Source organism: Atractosteus spatula, chromosome 8, assembly GCF_055471065.1.
Source record: "Atractosteus spatula isolate fAtrSpa1 chromosome 8, fAtrSpa1.hap1, whole genome shotgun sequence".
Classification (NCBI taxonomy): Eukaryota; Metazoa; Chordata; class Actinopteri; order Semionotiformes; family Lepisosteidae; genus Atractosteus; species Atractosteus spatula.
Window position 1 is genome coordinate 3693399 of NC_142713.1, and position 18149 is coordinate 3711547.

Below are 18149 nucleotides of genomic sequence, written 5' to 3' on the forward strand. Positions count from 1 at the left end.
TGAACACACAAGTAACAATTTACAAAATTAAAGAGCACAAAAGACAAGGGAGTTGCTCAAATGCCGTCAGAGATGGCATACTCCTGGAGTTTCTTGGCCAGTGTGGGAAAGACAGAATCACTCAGTGGTGAGTCAACTGGAGCTAACCGATGACTGTACACAAAGCAATCTCAACACTATCTGGACATTAAGAGTAGCAGATGCTCCTGTTACCTGACAGCGCTTAAAGTACATGTAGTGGCTGCCATTAGGAGAAATACCAGGTCACACTACCTACTATAGGACACACACACACTATAAACTCAGTTACTCTCATTGACTTTACACATGAACACACAGAACTGGTTCCAACTTGTATCCTTTTCACAACCAGTTGCACAAAGGAAAAGTCTGCTGAAGTTACAGTAGACCCAATCCGGGTTTCAAAATTCATAAAATTTTAAATAAAACTGGATTTTGTTCAAATGCTTAGAGAAAACAAAGTATGGTCTGGAATAAGCTTTGCCCTAAACTGGGAGAAAAAGAAGACAATATAATTATAAGACTTTTTTTTCTTCACTTACAAGACAAAAGCTCTAATTTAACAAACTCAAGTTAAACTTTTTTTTTCACTATAGAGAGTTTAAATTTCCCATTTTGCTGTAGCTAGGAGCTAAATAAGCTGAAACTGAATCTAGTAAAGGAAACAAGTTAATTCCTACTTGAAATTGTCAAGATATTTTCTAAACATATAGAGTTTAAGTTCCATAAATATAAAAAAAATATATACAGGATACTGGGCGGACAAGAGGTGCAGTGGTTAGCATTGCTGCCTCACAGCGCTAGGTCCCTGGGTTCAATTCTGGACCTGGGGTGCTGTCTGTGTGGAGTTTGTATGTTGGTGTGGGTTTTCTCCCACAATCTAAGGTCTTGCTGGTAGGTTGATTGGCTTCAGGGAAAACTATGGCCCTGATGTGAGTGTGTCTGTCCTATGAGGGACTGGTGTCCTGTCCATGGTGTGTCCTGCCTTGTGCCCATTCCTTGCCAATAAAATTATAAACCCTATAAACCAGGTTTTACTGGTTATAAAATGGATGGGTAGATACAGGACAGAATATATAATGCAACCAAGAAACACAAATCATTCTAGGTCCTTATAATGATTAAGATCACATGGGGTTTGTGTGCTTTGATGAGTGTCGGCTCCTGAGTATTTTGGAATGATTAAGGAATCTAAAAATGTCCAACTCCAGTGCCTTGTTCTTGGCAGTCTTTACAGTCTCTTCAGCGGAGGCAGACACTTACTCCCATATATTGAACATTTTAAAATAAGTCAGTGAGTTAAATAAAGAGAGTAATAATACAAATGCAGCCATTCAAAATGCGTGGAGTATTTCGCGGTACACCGTGGTGGGCGTGACACAGTATCACGCAGTGCATCGCATCATTTGACGTCATGCCGGAAAGTATCCGGAATCACCTTGTAAAACCGCCAGGAGGAGCCAATAAAGCTTAACCTCTCGTGTACAGCATTTGAGCTTTTAAATTTAAACTGTGTATTACAGCATGTTAATCATCAGTCATTAAAAAGTTGGTATATTTTATGAAAGCAAGATTGCTCAGTTGGACAAAAGTACACAACTTACCTTTATCATAAATATTTTAATTATGCAGAAATATTTTTATTATGCATCAAAGCCTTTACCGATGATATCACTAATAGTATTAATAATGAGTGACTTTGGACAAGCTGTAAACTCAAAGTATTACGCTGGTCCACATTCTTTCTAACCGTCATTTTAAACGAAAATACTTTTATTTTTTTCTTTGACAAACACCACAGCATTTCGTTGATCTAATTAACGAGGACAGGACATTAGCTAGCCAATACGATAAAGGAATGACTTTTTTTTGCTAATTTCTTTAGCACATTTGTACAAGCACTTGGAATCTGTCCAAGCCCTACTTTGTCAGGCATTTTCTTTTACTGTAACGGACATAAAAACCTTGCTTTTCACAGAGCGTTTCATAATTTCTAACTACGAAAATTATTTAAACTGTGACACTTATCATTCAACCAGAGCTCAAAATATCACAAGGATCCTCAAGAGCCTCAAAGATGAATACTGTATGTAACCTTACAATGTAATATTGTACATATTGTAAAGAATAGGGACATGGAGTTTACGCTGTACAATTTTAACAGATCTTACCCTCAGACGATAGCGTAATAGAGAAACCTGCATATAAGCTGTCCCTACTTTGTCCTTCTATTAACAGTGGAAAAACCCACACCTGATTGAACCCGTTTCACCAGTCCACCAAATACCGTCTTCTTATTTTATCAGTGGCTGACATGGCTACGACCGAAGCTGTTACTCAGAACTTAGATACTTGTTCCTATCTTTAACTGGAATGGGTTCTCTGCTTTCAGCTGTATGGAGTATTTGCGTGACTCACTCTTCAACGAATCGCTAGGTTCTAAACGCACCTGGTTCCACTGTATTGTTACTTGTTACCTTGTAACTCCATGTAACTTGTGTAGGAGACACCACGTACAGGTGCATTCTATTTCCAGATTTTCTGGTACAAGTGCAGTTTAAGGAATGTCTCACTGCTTCCCCCTAGTGGCTCCACCCCCCTTTTCACCTCCTAAACCTGGCTGCCCTGTTACAGCAATATAATACTTGCTCGACCTTATTATCTCTCCCTGTCTGCAAAGATTACCTGAAGGAGACAGTGTTGTCATGGGGGCAGGGGCAGATGTTGTAGTAGTGGTATGATAGTAGTTTACAGGCAGCACTGCCTGATGAACCACCTGCGTCACCACGTCCTGAAGCTGGGTGTAATCTGGAACTATAAGGGGTCTCCGTGGGTGGCTGAGGGGCTCAAGGTCGATCTCTCTGATGGAGGGCCCCACTCCAATGGGGAAGACCTGCACTTCGGACGTCTCGGTCTGCCTGGTGATCTTGTCAGTGGGCGTGTTGCTCGTAACCAGGAAGACCAGCTTGGGCACCTGATCCCTTCCTCCCTGGCTTTTTGTGAAGGTGCTTTCTGACACCGTCTGTACCGCCTTGCCAGTGTTGGTAGCATTCCCTCCATGCCACTGCATCTTCCGCACTCTGTCAAGGATGGTCGTCTTCTCCTGGGTTTCTCTGTAAGAGTACTCGATGGTGGTGGTGAAGGAGTACTGGACGATAGTGATGCGGATCGTCTCCTCCCCCACAGGCAGCTCTGTGATGACCTTCTCCAGGAACTCCCTGGTTTTGTTGAAGTTCTCCTCCCCGACTTTGTCCGATCCTTCGATGACAAAGGTCAAGTCCTTGACGGCCGTGAGGCTGGGGAGCATGGTAGGCGCCAGGTGAGTGGGCAGCGGTGTTTGGGAGGTGACACGCCTCACTGTGGGACCCACGGGAGCCCCAGTGGATGAGGTCTGAGAAACCGGTGGCTTTTTAGTTGGCGGCTTGGGGACAAGAGGTGTGAGCCCCAGAGTGCACATGTAGTCGGTGATTTCGCCTGTGCGCTCGTCAAGCTCGTCGACGCTGTTGAGGATGTAGGCCCGGCTGTTTTTGGAGGCTTTGGTGATCTCGTTGATCTGGGCCGTGCTGACGTCTGGGCCGAGGCCGATGGTTACCGTGGTGATGGCTTTCTTCTTCAGCAGCCTCTGGGTGGTCTTCATGGCCCGGGGGTTGGTGCTGGCGGTCAGCAGCACCGCCACTCGCTCGGCGTGCTCGCGCTTGTCCTTGTCGTAGATGAAGACGGCCAGGTACTTCAGGGCCTCGTCCATGAACGCCGTGTCCCCGCCGCTGTACTTCATGCCCCTCACCATCTTCTTGAAGACGCGCTTCTGCACCTGCATCTCGTAGCTCTTGACGCCCGAGTGGAACTGCAAGATGGTGGCCCGGGTGTGAGCCGAGCCCATGCGGAACTGCTCCATCACCGTGATGATGAATCGCTTCACCGCCTCGAAGTCCTCCTCGGACAGGGACGAGGAGCCGTCCACCAGGAAGGCCAGGTCCATCGCGCGGTCACACGCGTCCTCTGGCACAGGGGTGGAGAAGGGCTCTGGAGTGGGGGTGGTGGGGACATAAGCGGCGGTAGTGGTCACAATCTCCATCGGGCATCTCTCGCAGGTCAGGTTATCATTCTCGCAGTGGCTGCCAGAGACAAGACCTCAGGTTACAAGCTGAAGCTGCAAACGCAAAGACATTCTTCACACTCCTGTGGTCCTACGTTTCAGGAGCTTTTCTCTAAGCGTATTACACATTCTCATTCTTGTGTTAAGATATGTTTTTATATATTGAACTGTACCCTCTGAAGACTACTGTACGTGATTTTTTTTTTCCATTCAGAATGAAACACAATTAGATGTTATCATTAGGAGAACATCAGCTGAGGAATAGCTGAGAATAATGATTTACTGGAAGTGTACTGGAGAAATCATCTTTAAAATCTTCACTCCGCCCTGCTCTGTGCCCACTCTCACCCACTCTGTCGTTTGTTCTCCTGTGCACATCCAGATACCTTTCTCTCTCTCCCTCACCCATGACGAAGGCTAAACAGCTGATGTACTGTTTCTTTTTTCTATTTCTCAACTCAAAATGAACCGTCATTTTGTTTTTTGGCAGACAACGTGTGCTGGTGCGGCTCGCCACTCAAACCATATACTGTAAACTTTTCCTGTGTCTTCCTCCATCAGGAAGTTGGGATCCACATGAGCTCTGGCTGTATTTCTGCTCTGCTAGTGCCTCACTAATATTCTCAAGGAAAACAGCTGTTCTTTCATGGATGACTGCATGATTTGGGGTTTTGGGTTTGTGGAACAAGCTATGCAGCCACGTTGTTGAACCCGACACCCTCCAATCAGGAGAGAAGACACTTTACACAGAGGGTGGTGGTAGTGGGGAACAAGCTGCCCGACCATGTGGCTGCATGAGACCCTTGGATCAATGGCTTTCTCTCATACGTAACCATTCCTATGTCCCTATGTTTTGTCCAGCAAAAGATTAAATCACAGAGAGCCAACTGCTCTTTACCAGATCTGACACAGCTCTGGGATCTCACGGTTCAGGATGATCTTCTTCCCGTGAGCGACTCTCCTGCCCTCATGAAGACACACGCGGCAGTCTCCTGGCTCCACACACCTCATAGCCACCTCATCCAGGATCTTCCCTGTGGAGGAGCAGAGCAGACAAGCACATTCCTTTAGGTGCATCCACAAATACAGAACAATCTCATTTGCAAGGATATAGCAAGCTCTTCCTTTTTATAAATAAACAATAATTAACTCTTACACTTATCTAGCGCTGGACACTCCACTCAAAGCCCTTCACAGGTAATGGGGAATCCCACAAACACCAGCAATTTGCAGTGTCCAACTGGATAATCGTGGTGGTGTTGGAGTAGCAGAGGTCAGGCACTGAGCCAGTTACAGAACCTACTTTAACCCCCTTCTGCCATATAAACTGCAAAATTGTGATGTGACAGAGGACCTGGTCTTGTGCACAGAGACAATTCCTAGCATGATGGTCCACAAATCTTCCATGTTTCCTCGCACTGGGACTCTTGATTCGTCCGTCTGCTTACGTACAGGCTCTTTACTGTCTGCTGTGAATGCAGTGGTGGTGTTCTTGTGGTTTTATGAGCATGGTAAAGTGATCTATATGCAATGGCTTATCAACTCTCCTGTTCTCATTGGGCAGTAACAGTTTGAACCCTGTCCAATATCATCGCTGTGTCAGGACCAGAGATTTCCTTCTGGATTTATATGGCCGTAGAACAGGGGCTCAGCGTGCTGAGCCGGTTACAGGAGTGACATCACCCACCCCTGCAATCTAGACAGTGTACAGCTCTGCAAGGTCAGAGGACCCGGTCTTTTGGCATGTCCCAGGAAAGTGCGCCACTGTCGAATCCTGGCAGGGGCAGGGGCTGCCTGACCTCAAGACAGGGAGGAGAGGAAGTACTGACCTGGCGGACAGGTGGCATGGCAGCCCTCCACGCACATCTGCGGGCAGGGCAGGGGCTCCGGGTGCTGGCAGGTCACAGGGCACGCGGGGGCGCAGGTGTTGTATCTCCACTCGCACTCGAACTCGGGCTCCGCTTTGTTCAGCTCCTGACAGCTCAGGGCTGGAACACACGAGAAATTCCAGGTCTAGTGTCTTAGTTCAGATCAGTTTCCGGGACAATTCTCACGTGCAATCCGTGCGGTTTTCGAATTGCACACATATGTGTGGATATAAGTCAAAATTTTTGAATTAAGGGAGTTTGTTAAGGGAAAGTAAAAAAGCCCTGTAGAACATCTTTTTTTTCTTTTTTAATAACGAATAATAATAATTATTATTATCCATTCTGAAGAATTTTGAAGCCTTGTCAGGTCTCCTCATAGTCTTCTGCCTGAAGCTAAAAAGGTTTAGCTCTGTTAACCTTTCAGAGCAGAACGCTCCTTCAATCCATTCAAATGTATCTACAGTATTTTAATATAAAATCAATTTTGATTTCAATTCCACACTTTTGACTATATGGACTAATATTTGTCTGGGTCTATTGTATCGATTCCTTACAATAAAATGAAAATTTGGCACATAAATACTTAAGGGGACGTCATGGTGGCACAGTGGTTAGCATTACTGTCGCGCAGAGCTGGGGCATTGGCTGCATTTTTTTTTGGGGTGCCATCTGCATGTATTTTGCGTGGTCTCCCCATGTTCTTCTGGGATTCCTACAGGTGCTCTGGTTTCCTCCAACTGTCCAAAGACACGCTGGTGGGTTAATTGACTTCTGGGAGCTGGTGTGAGTGGGTGTGTTTGTGTATCTGCTCTGCGATGGACTGGTGTCCCATCCAGAATGTACCCTGCCTTGCTTGCTGGGAAAGGCTCCAGCTCCCCTGTGACACAGACTTGGAAGAAGCAGTTGGAAAACGGATGTAGGGATAAACACATAAGGCCTTTATCAAGCTCTCAACAAGCCCAGAGCTTGCCATCTTGCGTTTACAGTTCATGTTTTTACATCCTGAAGACTTGAAAACCATGTTTAGAATACTGAACATTTTGGCATGCAAATTTAATGCACACATACTGCAGGAAAACTCCCTGAAACTGTAACCCTAGATTCCTCTAGATTAGTAATGTTCAGAGGCAAACATACGACACAGGCTGTTGGATCTCCAGTGGATGACTACTCCTCTCTGGGCACACTTGTGGGCGTAGGCTGCTATAACATCACAGAAGCACGTGCAGTCGCCAATGGATTTGCAGGAGCAGGTGTCATGAGTACAGATCTCCCAGTAGGGTTCTGGGTTAACCTAGTCAGAAAAAGAGAATCTCTGCTTGAGGTGTGGACAGTATTTTCCATTGGCAATCAGCTTATGAAGTTATTCATTCTGTCAAAGATCACTTATCTGTAAATTCAAGGGTCTTACAGAATGCATACAGTATTATTAGGGATACTACACTGTCGTCTACACTCTACATGAAAATTAAATATTTTCATCACACCTTTGATGTGCAGAAGGTATTCTTAATATGATTGTGAGGTCTGTTCTGGCTGAGTGAGTTAGCCTACCTCTAATAAAAATGAAGCAGAGGAAAGGACTAAATTAGTAGCACACAATAAAATCAAGTGTACTTTAGTAAGAACCCACAATTGTGTTCTTGGACAGGTGAAAACAAAATGATGGGTTGCATGCAGTATTTCTGGATGCAACACTAAAAGAAAATTTAACAGTAATAGATACAGACGTTTCCCTTCTTTAATTACAATGTTTGAAATATTTCACAATGTTATATTTCAAATAAAGGTCTAACTTAACTGTAATAGAAAAGTTATAGATTGGAAACTGTATGAGGAAACACACTTCAATAGCTATAGAATAACCTGTTCTGACTTGCCTTTTTTACCTCTCAGTGAATTGTGCTTGTTCTGCCCTGGCAGTTACCTGTTAATGTTTAAGCTCTCATGGGAACTAAACAAGCTAGTTTCGTTGCTAGTCTTACCACACTGTTGCATTGCTTGAAGAGTTCGCTGGTGAGAATGAGACAAGTCTGCTCCACGGAGACCAGCTTCATGACATTGTCACTGCATTGAGAAGGAACCTGAAGTCATAAGAAAATCACAAAAAAAATGACCATGGATAATTGTGGGCTTTATTCATTTTTCATCCTGCTCGCATATTTTTCAAAAACATATTTTTGTTAGAGCAGCATGGTGACACAGTGGTTAGAATTGTCATCTTGCAGCACTGGAGCCCTGCGTTCAATTCTGGACCTGTGGTCTGTCATGAAGTAAAGTAACTCTTATCTCCTGTTACACTGTTGCACTGTCCTCTCTGTTGGTGAAGTGTGTGTCTTCTTTGTAGCACTGGACTGTGACGGTAACACAATCATTCCCCAGAGGATGATAAAGCTTGAATTGAATGAAATTGAATTAGAGCCAATGACGGCAGCAACAGAAGTCTACCAAAACATCCTGTTTGCTTACTGTATGTAGAAAGCAACATTGTTGAAGGACATTTGTTCTTCTTCCTTAATTCGTAGGCCACAACAGATTACCTCGGTTGAAAGATGTTATAGAATTTTGGCAAGCAAGGGGTGGGAACTATTTTTCTTACCACAGAACCCAAATTCTTCTAACAATGGGGACACCATCAGTGGCATGCAGCACAGAGAAACACGTAGAGGTGGATTCCATGTTGAACAGCAGAAAACAAGAAAGACAGAAGAAAGCCAGCAAGAATGAAGAAAGAAGAAAAAGAAAGAAAAGAAGACAGAAAAGGAAGTAAGAAAAAATGAAAGAAAGAAAAAAGAAAGCAACTTACAAAGAAAAGAAAGAAAAAAGAAAGTAAGAAAAAATGAAAGAAAGAAAAAAATAGCAACTAAGAAAGAAATGAAGACAAAGAAAAGAGAAAAAAGTAAGAAAAAAGTGAAAGAAAGAAAAAAATAGCAACTAAGAAAGAAAAAAGAAAGTAAGAAAAAATGAAAGAAAGAAAAAAATAGTAACTAAGAAAGAAATGAAGACAAAGAAAAGAAAGAAAAAAGAAAGTAAGAAAAAATGAAAGAAAGAAGAAAGAAAAGAAAGCAAGAAAGAAAGAACACAATGTTCTGGCTGATGAGCCTTCTCATCGACACATAATGAAGGCCCAGCAGTCGAAACCTTGTGTTTTTAATTTCTTGCTTTCTTCTTTCAAATTTTTCTTCCTTTCTTTGTCTTCTTTCCGTTTTGCTCTCTTCTGTCTTCTTCCGTGCTTGCTTACTACCGCCACCTACTGTACCTGAGAGGCGTCAGCACAGCTCGGCTGGACTTTCCAGGAATTCCCAAAATCCGCCGGCTCCACCTCCAGCTGGTTGTTGCTGCTCAGCAGGTCATTGTTCTGATTGCCATCGAAGTTGCCACAGAGGCCGCACACTTTCTCCTGTCGTGGCGGAACGAGAAAACGAAACAGGTCTTTGATAAGGACCCTGCCAGCGTTGCTGTCTCCGATATCCTGTCCTCTCTCTGCGGGAAGAATTGCCGGTCGATTGATGTTTCCCACATCTTACCCTGTAGTGTCCTTTGAGCTGGACAATGACGCGGGTGCCCCTGTCCCACGTGACTGATATATCCTTCCCAAGCAGCACAATGTAGAACAGGCCTGACTTTATTATCTCCACCTCAGTCTCGTGCACCACAGGCTTCTGCATATTCACCTGCGCCGAGTGGACAGAACAAGGCGATTATGCTCAAGAAAGATGAATATGAAATCATACAGGGCCAAATTATTTTTATACATTCTGTAATATCGATATTGCCAAGCCATCCCGGAGTTCGTCAACTTAAAAGCCTAAGCATTTCAACGTAACATTTTTATTAGTGGGTTTATCAGCTGCAAAAATTGTCCTTAAACCCTGGATTAGACCTGTTATGGTCACATTATGTTGCCTGCTAATTGTGTTAATGGACATACAGTAGTCCACCTTGAGCGGTCAGCTGCTAGATTAAATGGAGGTGGTTCATTTGTATTAGAATCATGGGAGCCAGTCTCCACCTACTTGGCCAAGTTCACTAATAGTTCATTAAGTTCATTAATCATCAATGACATTAGCTGACGATAAATAGCATTATTAGTTTTACGGAATTAGTGCGCAATTAGATACTGTATAATAAAAAAACAAATCCCGAGACATTTCCAACTGACTTTTACTAGACATTGAGTGTCCTATGGTTGGCACAGTAGCCAATTCCAGACTGGGGTGCTATCTGTGTGGAGTTTGCATGTTCTCCCCCCCCCATTCAGGTGGGTTTCCTCTGGGTGGTCTTCTCCCACAGTCCATAAACATGCTGATAGGTTGACTGGTCCTGGTAAGAGCGTGTGTGTGCCTGCATTTGTGTCTGTCTGCCCCTGCAATGGACTGGCATCCCATCCAGGGTGTACCCTGCCTTGTGCCCTTTGCTTGCCCGGACAGGCTCTGGCTCCCCTGCAACCCTGTATTGGATGACGCAGGTAGAAAATGGAGGGATGAATAAATCTGCTGTAGATTATGAAAATCATTGGGCCGAATATCTATAGTGCCTGGTGGACCACGTGCTCTGTATGTGTTCATTCTGTTCTGTTCATATTCTCACTATAAACTGTATGTCCTCACCTCTCCATGTGCCATCTCTATGACTCCTCCCTTGTAAAGCACAGTGATGATCTTTGAGCATTTCTGCCCTGGACCTCCGCAGACACCGTTCTCCACTAGGATGCGGAAGGTGCCCTCGTTGCCATTGCAGTGATCCTGAGGAGAGAAAAGGTTTATGTACTGTACCACGTGCTCTGAAAGAAAGGTTCTCTTTTTGCCAAATCAAACATCACCTCTGTCAACAGGTCTCTTTCTGCCTGGGCTGCCCAGAGTGGACAGGCTTGATGACCACAGCCAGGCCGGTGGCGTTGAACCAAGAGGATGTAAAAATGAGAAGACAGCAAAATATATACTGTATAGTATATATTTTTTTATTTTCAGTGACTCAGATTCAAAGAGCTCTACTGGCATGACCAATGAATTGCAGCACCGCCAAAGCAGAACTAATTAAAAAAACCATTACAGACATTATATTGTTTAGGGACATCACATGAAACATTTTCTTGCGAGACAAGCGTACTGTCTGATCCTTTTGCTGTAACAGGATCACGTAACGGGCTGCCAGCTCTATTAAATTTCCTTACCCCCTCCCCCAGTACAAATGGCAGCTGTTCTGATTTGGGCAAGAGTGGAAATTCTGGGATTAGATTAATTATTTTAGGGATGAATGTTCATCTATACCCTAGTGAGTGAGTATTTCTCATGTAGCAGCAGAAACTTCATCTCCCTGCTGGCGGGGACCTGTAGCTGACCTGTAGCTATGGACAGGCTGTGGACACTGAACCTGTCCTCTCTGGACAGCCAGGTCTGCCTGTGTTGACCCGTTGCTATGGACAGGCTGTGGACACTGAACCTGTCCTCTCTGGACAGCCAGGTCTGCCTGTGTTGACCCGTTGCTATGGCCAGGCTGTTGTCAGTGAGCCTGTCCTCTCTTTGTCGCCAGGTCTGCCTGTGTTGACCCGTTGCTATGGCCAGGCTGTTGTCAGTGAGCCTGTCCTCTCTTTGTCGCCAGGTCTGCCTGTGTTGACCCTTTGCTATGGCCAGGCTGTTGTCAGTGAACCTGTCCTCTCTTTGTCGCCAGGTCTGTCTGTGTTGACCCGCTGCTATGGCCAGGCTTTGGTCAGCGAGCCTCTACTTCGCCAGAGTCCATTTCTAATCCTCCACACAGGCTCTGCTTACCTGTGCCAACACATACTGACAGAGCCCAGGGAAGGTATACTTCAGCCCATCAAAGGTCAGGTAATGGGACTCCCCGATGGCCTGACAGAAGCCATCACACACTCGCTGACTGCACTCCCACTTCCTGTTGCGGCACACACTGCCGAAACAAAAAACAACACACACTTCCCCACTCAGAACATACACCTCCAGGTTTCTCTGTAAACAGGTAATATCTCACCTACCATGGCCTCTGAGACACAGGTCCTGACTTTCTTAAATGTGTCTATTTAAAATGGACAAAAGCATTTCCAGTATAGTTTTTCCAATGATGGGCATAACGCATGGACTTCCACAATGGATTTAAGAAAATGCAAATTGTCAGGTCCTGAAACCTTCTTGGTTGAAAGTACTGTACGTGTTTCTGGAATCGCCCACTGCACAAAAAGACTGGGGGCACAAGAGAAGGGACTCTGGTTTGAAACTTAAGGAACGACTGGTGTTTCTTCTACCAGGTAAACTCCACCCTCACCCTCCCCTCCCAGCAGCCTGCAGCACAAGCAATCGAGAGAGATCGTGGAAGGCGTGATGAAGATAATAGATCACTGTACTGGACAAACACTAATTAATAATCCCCGAGCTAATCTGAAATTTGTTCAGGATCTGAACTGAGGTGCCTTACCGGTGGGCGGTGTGGTGGCACTGTGGCTAAGGATCTGCGTCTGTGGCTGGAAGGCTGCCGGTTCAAATCCTGCGGCCGGCAGAGGAATCCTACACTGTTGGAGCCCTGAACAAGGCCCTTAACCCCAACTGCTCCAGGGGTGACGTATAAATGGCTGACCCTGCGCTCTGACCCCAGGCTTCTCTCTCCCTGTCTGTGTGTCTCATGGAGAGCAAGTTGGCGGTTTGCGAAAAGATAAATTCCTAATGCGAGAAATTGTATATGGCCAATAAAGTGATCTGATCTTACCAAGTGTTGCAGTCGTTGCTGATTGTCTGCCCAGGACTGTACTCCTTTCCATTGTGGAAACAGGGGCAGAGCTCTGGGGAGAGACACTGGTAGTTCCTGTATCTGACCTGTGCCATAAAATAAGTATCAATATTCACAACCCTGCTTAATTACAAGATTAAATTCCCCAGAGTTGGTACACACAATGTATGATACATTAAACACAGTCCCAGAATCTCATTCAGCCATTTCTTAAACAATCACAGAGAGTCAGCTGGTGTTTGCAGATTGCAGTATGTGCAAAATAGCATTCTGATCTTTTGTGTTACCAGTCTGCCACTAGCCAAATATACTGATCCTTAAAAAGAAAGATCTATTTCACCATCCACTAGGGGGTGAATTTCCACATTAATTAAGTGAACTTATTAATCATTTAATCATATCATGGTGGGACAAAAATAAGATTTTAAGTTCCCAGGAACAGTTTAATAATATTTAATTACATGGGTGGATAAAAGCCCAGTCTCTACTGGATGAAACATGCATTCAGTTGAAGTTTATGAAGAGTCAAGAATTGACTGCAACTTATTTTTATACTTTCTTGTCAGATTATATAATAATATTTCTCTACACTTATATAGCGCTTTTCTGGCCACTCCACTCAAAGCGCTTTACAGGTAATGGGGACTCCCCTCCACCACCACCAGTCTGCAGCCCCACCTGGATGATGCGACAGCAGCCATAGTGCGCCAGTATGTTCACCACACATCAGCTCTCGGTGGGGAGGAGAGCAGAGGGATGAAGCCAGTTCATAGAGGGGGATTATTAGGAGGCCATGATTGGTAAAGGCCAATGGGAAACTTGGACAGGACGATGGATAGGATAAATAGGATAAATCATGAATTTGCATTGCACCAACAAATAAATTCAGACACTCAACATCAACATTGTTTCCTCTCTTGCAGGTGAATTGCTCCCTTCACTTCATGTTTTGGTGATTTCATACCTATGACTTGGCATCGGGACTGTCAAGATATTGTCTTCTGACCCAGATGCTCTAAAAATCAACAGTAGCAACATCTGTCTCAAGTCCTTTGTAGAACAAGCAAGCAGCAGTTAAAAACAGATCTTCGGATTTCGCTGTGAAATTGTTGAATGACATATTCAATCGTGCAATAGGTTAGGCAGAGTATGCTGTCCTGTGTCTTAGGTCCTTCAATATGACTGTTATGAAATGTCGCTGTCAGGAAAACAGCTTTTCTAACTTGCTGGCCTACTACAAGCAAGCAAGATCAATTTTTTTCTGGGTCCCGATCAGTTTTAAAGACAACATCTTCAGTGTCAAGTGAAGTCCTTCTTGCTTCAGGATCTCTTCCACAAAATCACCCTCTGAAAAATTAAGTAATCATTTTCCTGCATCTCTCTAACTCCCAGTCAAAAAACAGCTGGGTGAATAATTTTCTCATACAGTATGTTCCCATTTTCAGCAATGTTTGGCTGCATTCCTTTCCGATCCTGGTATTTACTGGGTGACACTTAATGGAAGGTGTCTTCATGGACATGCTACAAATCCTTACCGTCCCAGCAGGACACATGCAGCCTGAGACACAGCCCGGACTCACACACTCCAGGTCATAGTTTTGACAGGTCTTGGTGCACTCGGTGCCCTCGTCCCTGTGGCTGCTGCACACAAACATACTCATTGGTGGCCGACACGTCAAGGATCTTCGCACTAAGAGAAGCACAGACACACTGTGAGACACACTGCACTACATTACTTCCTCTTCCCTTATTTAGGGAGCCAGGAATTCCAAAGTTCGCTCCTGATCACTCCCGTTGCCATTCTAGCTGGTTTGTGGAATCAACTTGGAACCTTGGAAAATCCCCCATAACTTTTCAGATTTGAGATCTACGGACACTTTAGTGTTCAACCAGCTCTTTAAAGCCTCAAAGTTGTCACAAAAGTTTCACGCTTGAGCAACACACGTTTTCTGTCTTTTTTTTCCCCCAATGGTTCAGCTAGGAAAGGGTTTACTTGATGATACCAATCTCTGTTTTAAATTTCTTGTTTTCCCATCATGTTGCTTAAAGTCTTTTTAAACTTTTAACAATTTAGCTGTCATGTTGCCTTTACCGTGGTCTTACCTCTGGGGTGTGCCAGGTCATTGAATAACAGATCCGAGAGCATAGCTCCTGGGACTTCATTGGAGCTGCAGCGCATCGCCCCATCCTCACAGTAACTGATGAGTCACAAATTCAGGGTTAGTTACAACAGAGAGAGACCAAATAGCAGCCCTGGATAACATAAAAGTAAAAGTTATAGAACAAGTGTCTCCAACCTTGGTCCTGGAGAGCCCAGGTCCAGTTAGTACAGGGGTCTCTGACCCTGGCTCTGGAGAGCCCAGGTCCAGTTAGTAGAGGGGTCTCTGACCCTGGCTCTGGAGAGCCCAGGTCCAGTTAGTAGAGGGGTCTCTGACCCTGGTTCTGGAGAGCCCTGGTCCAGTTAGTACAGGAGTGTCTGACCCTGGTTCTGGAGAGTGCCAGTCCAGTTAGTACAGGGGGCTCTGACGCTGGTTCTGGAGAGTGTAGGTCCAGTTAGTACAAGGGTCTCTGACCCTGGTTCTGGGGAGCCCTGGTCCAGTTAGTCACATGTTTCTAAAGACTGATACCACCTGTAAGGTATTTGATGAATCCAGTAAGTCATCTGTTCAAATATGTGAACTGTAGTCAGGGCAAGCATAAGACCTGAACTATCTCTAAATAACTGAACATGAACAAATCACCTGTGTGTTTGATTGCAGTGGATTTGTTCCATATCTTTAGAAACTGGTGATGTGATGGAGTCCTACAAAACCTATTGGATTGGGGCCTCCACAGGACCAGAGTTGGAGATCCCTGGTGTACTGTAGAATATTATCCGTTTTGGACGTGGCTGGTGGAGATGAGAGACTGTGCAGAACGCCCTTTTTAATGTAAAAAATCAAACCAGATTGTTTGGTTATGACAAAAGCCTTCTCTCTCCCAAGTTGATGAGACTACACTATGTTACAAATGCAAAAGGAAGGAATATACAGTAAGGCTGAAATGTATATTTGTTTGTAAGGATCCATAACCTGTCTCCTCGAGACCTTACTTTTTTTATCAGGAGCAGATCTCTGAATATTGCCCAGACAAAGTCGGGTATTTCCTGCAAGGCTCACCAGATAGTGGAGTGATCAGAGAAGATGTCGTTGGGCTGGTAGATCTCTCCATCGTGGTAGCAGGAGCACTGGGTCTTGTCCACACACTCCCCAGTGTCGGTCAGGTAGAGCCCCTGGGGGCAGAAGCAGCCCTCCATACACAGGTCCCGGCAGTCGGTGTCGGGCAGCGACAACGAGCGACAGGTCTGGTTACAGGGGCTCCCACACTGCTCGTACACCTGGTCTTCCGGGCAGCTCATATCTGGGCACAACCACCCTTATCTCACTCTCGTGCGCATTCACAAACAAACTGTAGCAAAACTCCCATTTAGAAAGGAACAGCAGCATCTGTGACTAAAACATTACACTCTTATATTCAAGTGTTTGGGCAGCACAGTGGTTAGTGGTTAGCATTGCAGTATCAAGGTCCTGGGTTCAATTCTGGACCCTGAGTGCTGTCTGTGTGGAGCTTGTATGTTCTCCTTTTGTTTGTTTGGGTTTCCTCCCACAGTTCAGGCTTATACTGGTAGGTTAATTGGCTGCTGGGAAAACTGGCCCTGTTATGTGTGTGTGTCTGTGTGTGTCCTGTGATGGACTAGTGTCTCGTCCAGGGAGTAGCCTGCCTTATGCCTGTTGCTTGCTGGGATAGGAACTGGGTCCCCCGCGAACTACAGGAAACTACAAGTGGGAAAAATACAACTGTTGATACAAAATGAACCGAAAAACATACTCTTTAGACTAATGCATGAGAAGAATGCACTAGAGAAATTCCTCTGATGTGTCAGGTAGTTTAAGAAAGTCTACACAACCAGTGTTTCTGTGGCCAACTTTGAGTGATGAGAAGAGATTGAAGGACAACAACTTCTTAATGTGTGACGTTTGAACACTGAATGATAAGCTGTAGAAGCAGGAACCATTTTAAAGGTGTGGAAATTTTCTGTCTCTATAGCCGATTATGAGTTTCTTAGGCAAAACATCATACCACTGGCCACAGTTGATTCTCTTGCTTTTGGGAAACGTATCTCAAGATATCTGACAATCTACTGTGTCTACACCCTATTTCCGTCAACACTCGACATTGCCTATCACTTTTTGTTGATGAGATATTGTTACTGTATATGTAAATAATTCATTGAGTAATCAATTGACTGTTTTGAGTGATTTTAATTCTCTGGATACAAAGTCTGTTAGTTTGTTACTTTACTGCTGTTGACTTTTTGTGATGTGGAAAACAGGCCTCTCTCCGATGATGGAGCTACATGTTAAATACTTCAGACACCATGAAAACCAGGTTCATTATCACAGCTTGGACTGCACCTCCTTTGTGCCCCATTTTGCCCTGAGGCCCTTACCGCAGAACTTGGCGTTCCTCCAGTTGATTACGACTCCCTTGCGGGCACAGGCCGTGGCGTAGCTGGAAACGGCCGAGCAGAGGCACTCCTTCCCGTCGGAGCAGGAGCAGACGTCATAGCGGCAGTTTTTCACAAAGGGGGCCGGGTTCACCTCGTAGTGGCAGGGCTCAAACTTTGCGGACAGGAGCACAGAGCAGGACTCCTCCGCATAGCGCACTGACGAAAGGGAAAGAAGAACAATGAGAAAGACTGGGGGGGGGGGGGGTTGGGGAACGGCAACTCATTGATCAGGAATGAAAACAACGCGTGCCAAGACTGTTCTTGTTTTCCAGTTCGCTTTGAAAATGTGCGTGAGTGGGGCTGTGCTTGTTAGGAACGGAAGAAGGACATTTGAGGAGATGAAGACAGAACCATGGCAAGGAAAAGGAATGAATGGGCTCAACCAAAACAGACTCAACAGCTCAACAACATTGTTCCACAGGTCTCCAGAGGAAATGTGATTCCAGTATACATCTGACTGATTTCCTAAACGTCCGCACCGGGCCGAGGTTGAAGTGCAAGCTGGCTCACGCACCTCTTTTGGGATTGAGAATGCAGGGATCGGCGTCCTGCTTCACCATGTTCCTGCAGTCCCCGTTCAGCTTCCAGGCGTTGCCAAAATCCTCCACTTGGGTCTCCTCCAGCCCCGCTGCCGTCATGAAATCGTCTCCCTGGTTCCCGTTGTAGTTCCCACACAGGCCGCAGGTTTTTCCCGCAAACACGGGCCCCAGCTGTGGGACAGGAATCACACGTGGTTAGCCATCTTGTTCCCTACATCAGGGCCCGGGTTTCAGGTCCACTCCTGTCCTCAAACCAAGGTTCATACGGTCAGGTTCTAAAATAAAGAGCTTGCACTGCAAAGTTAAGGGTGCGGCATTAAAACTCAATTCTCAGACGT

General features: G+C 45.1%; 1 protein-coding gene across 1 annotated transcript in view; it reads right to left on the reverse strand.

The window, feature by feature from the left end:
- The window catches only part of vwf (von Willebrand factor), a 66991-nt gene that overhangs the window by 29120 nt on the left and 19722 nt on the right, over positions 1-18149 (reverse strand). Inside the window, exons 14-28 of the mRNA XM_088922958.1 lie at positions 17787-17982; positions 17213-17428; positions 15882-16122; positions 14827-14921; positions 14259-14413; positions 12703-12809; positions 11754-11892; positions 10596-10730; positions 9513-9659; positions 9245-9385; positions 7971-8069; positions 7123-7279; positions 5947-6105; positions 5016-5151; positions 2707-4136 (exon numbers count right to left, since the gene is read on the reverse strand). Of these exons, the coding sequence (XP_088779084.1) occupies positions 2707-4136; positions 5016-5151; positions 5947-6105; positions 7123-7279; positions 7971-8069; positions 9245-9385; positions 9513-9659; positions 10596-10730; positions 11754-11892; positions 12703-12809; positions 14259-14413; positions 14827-14921; positions 15882-16122; positions 17213-17428; positions 17787-17982 (3553 nt within the window). The remainder of the gene's footprint in view (positions 1-2706; positions 4137-5015; positions 5152-5946; positions 6106-7122; positions 7280-7970; positions 8070-9244; positions 9386-9512; positions 9660-10595; positions 10731-11753; positions 11893-12702; positions 12810-14258; positions 14414-14826; positions 14922-15881; positions 16123-17212; positions 17429-17786; positions 17983-18149) is intronic.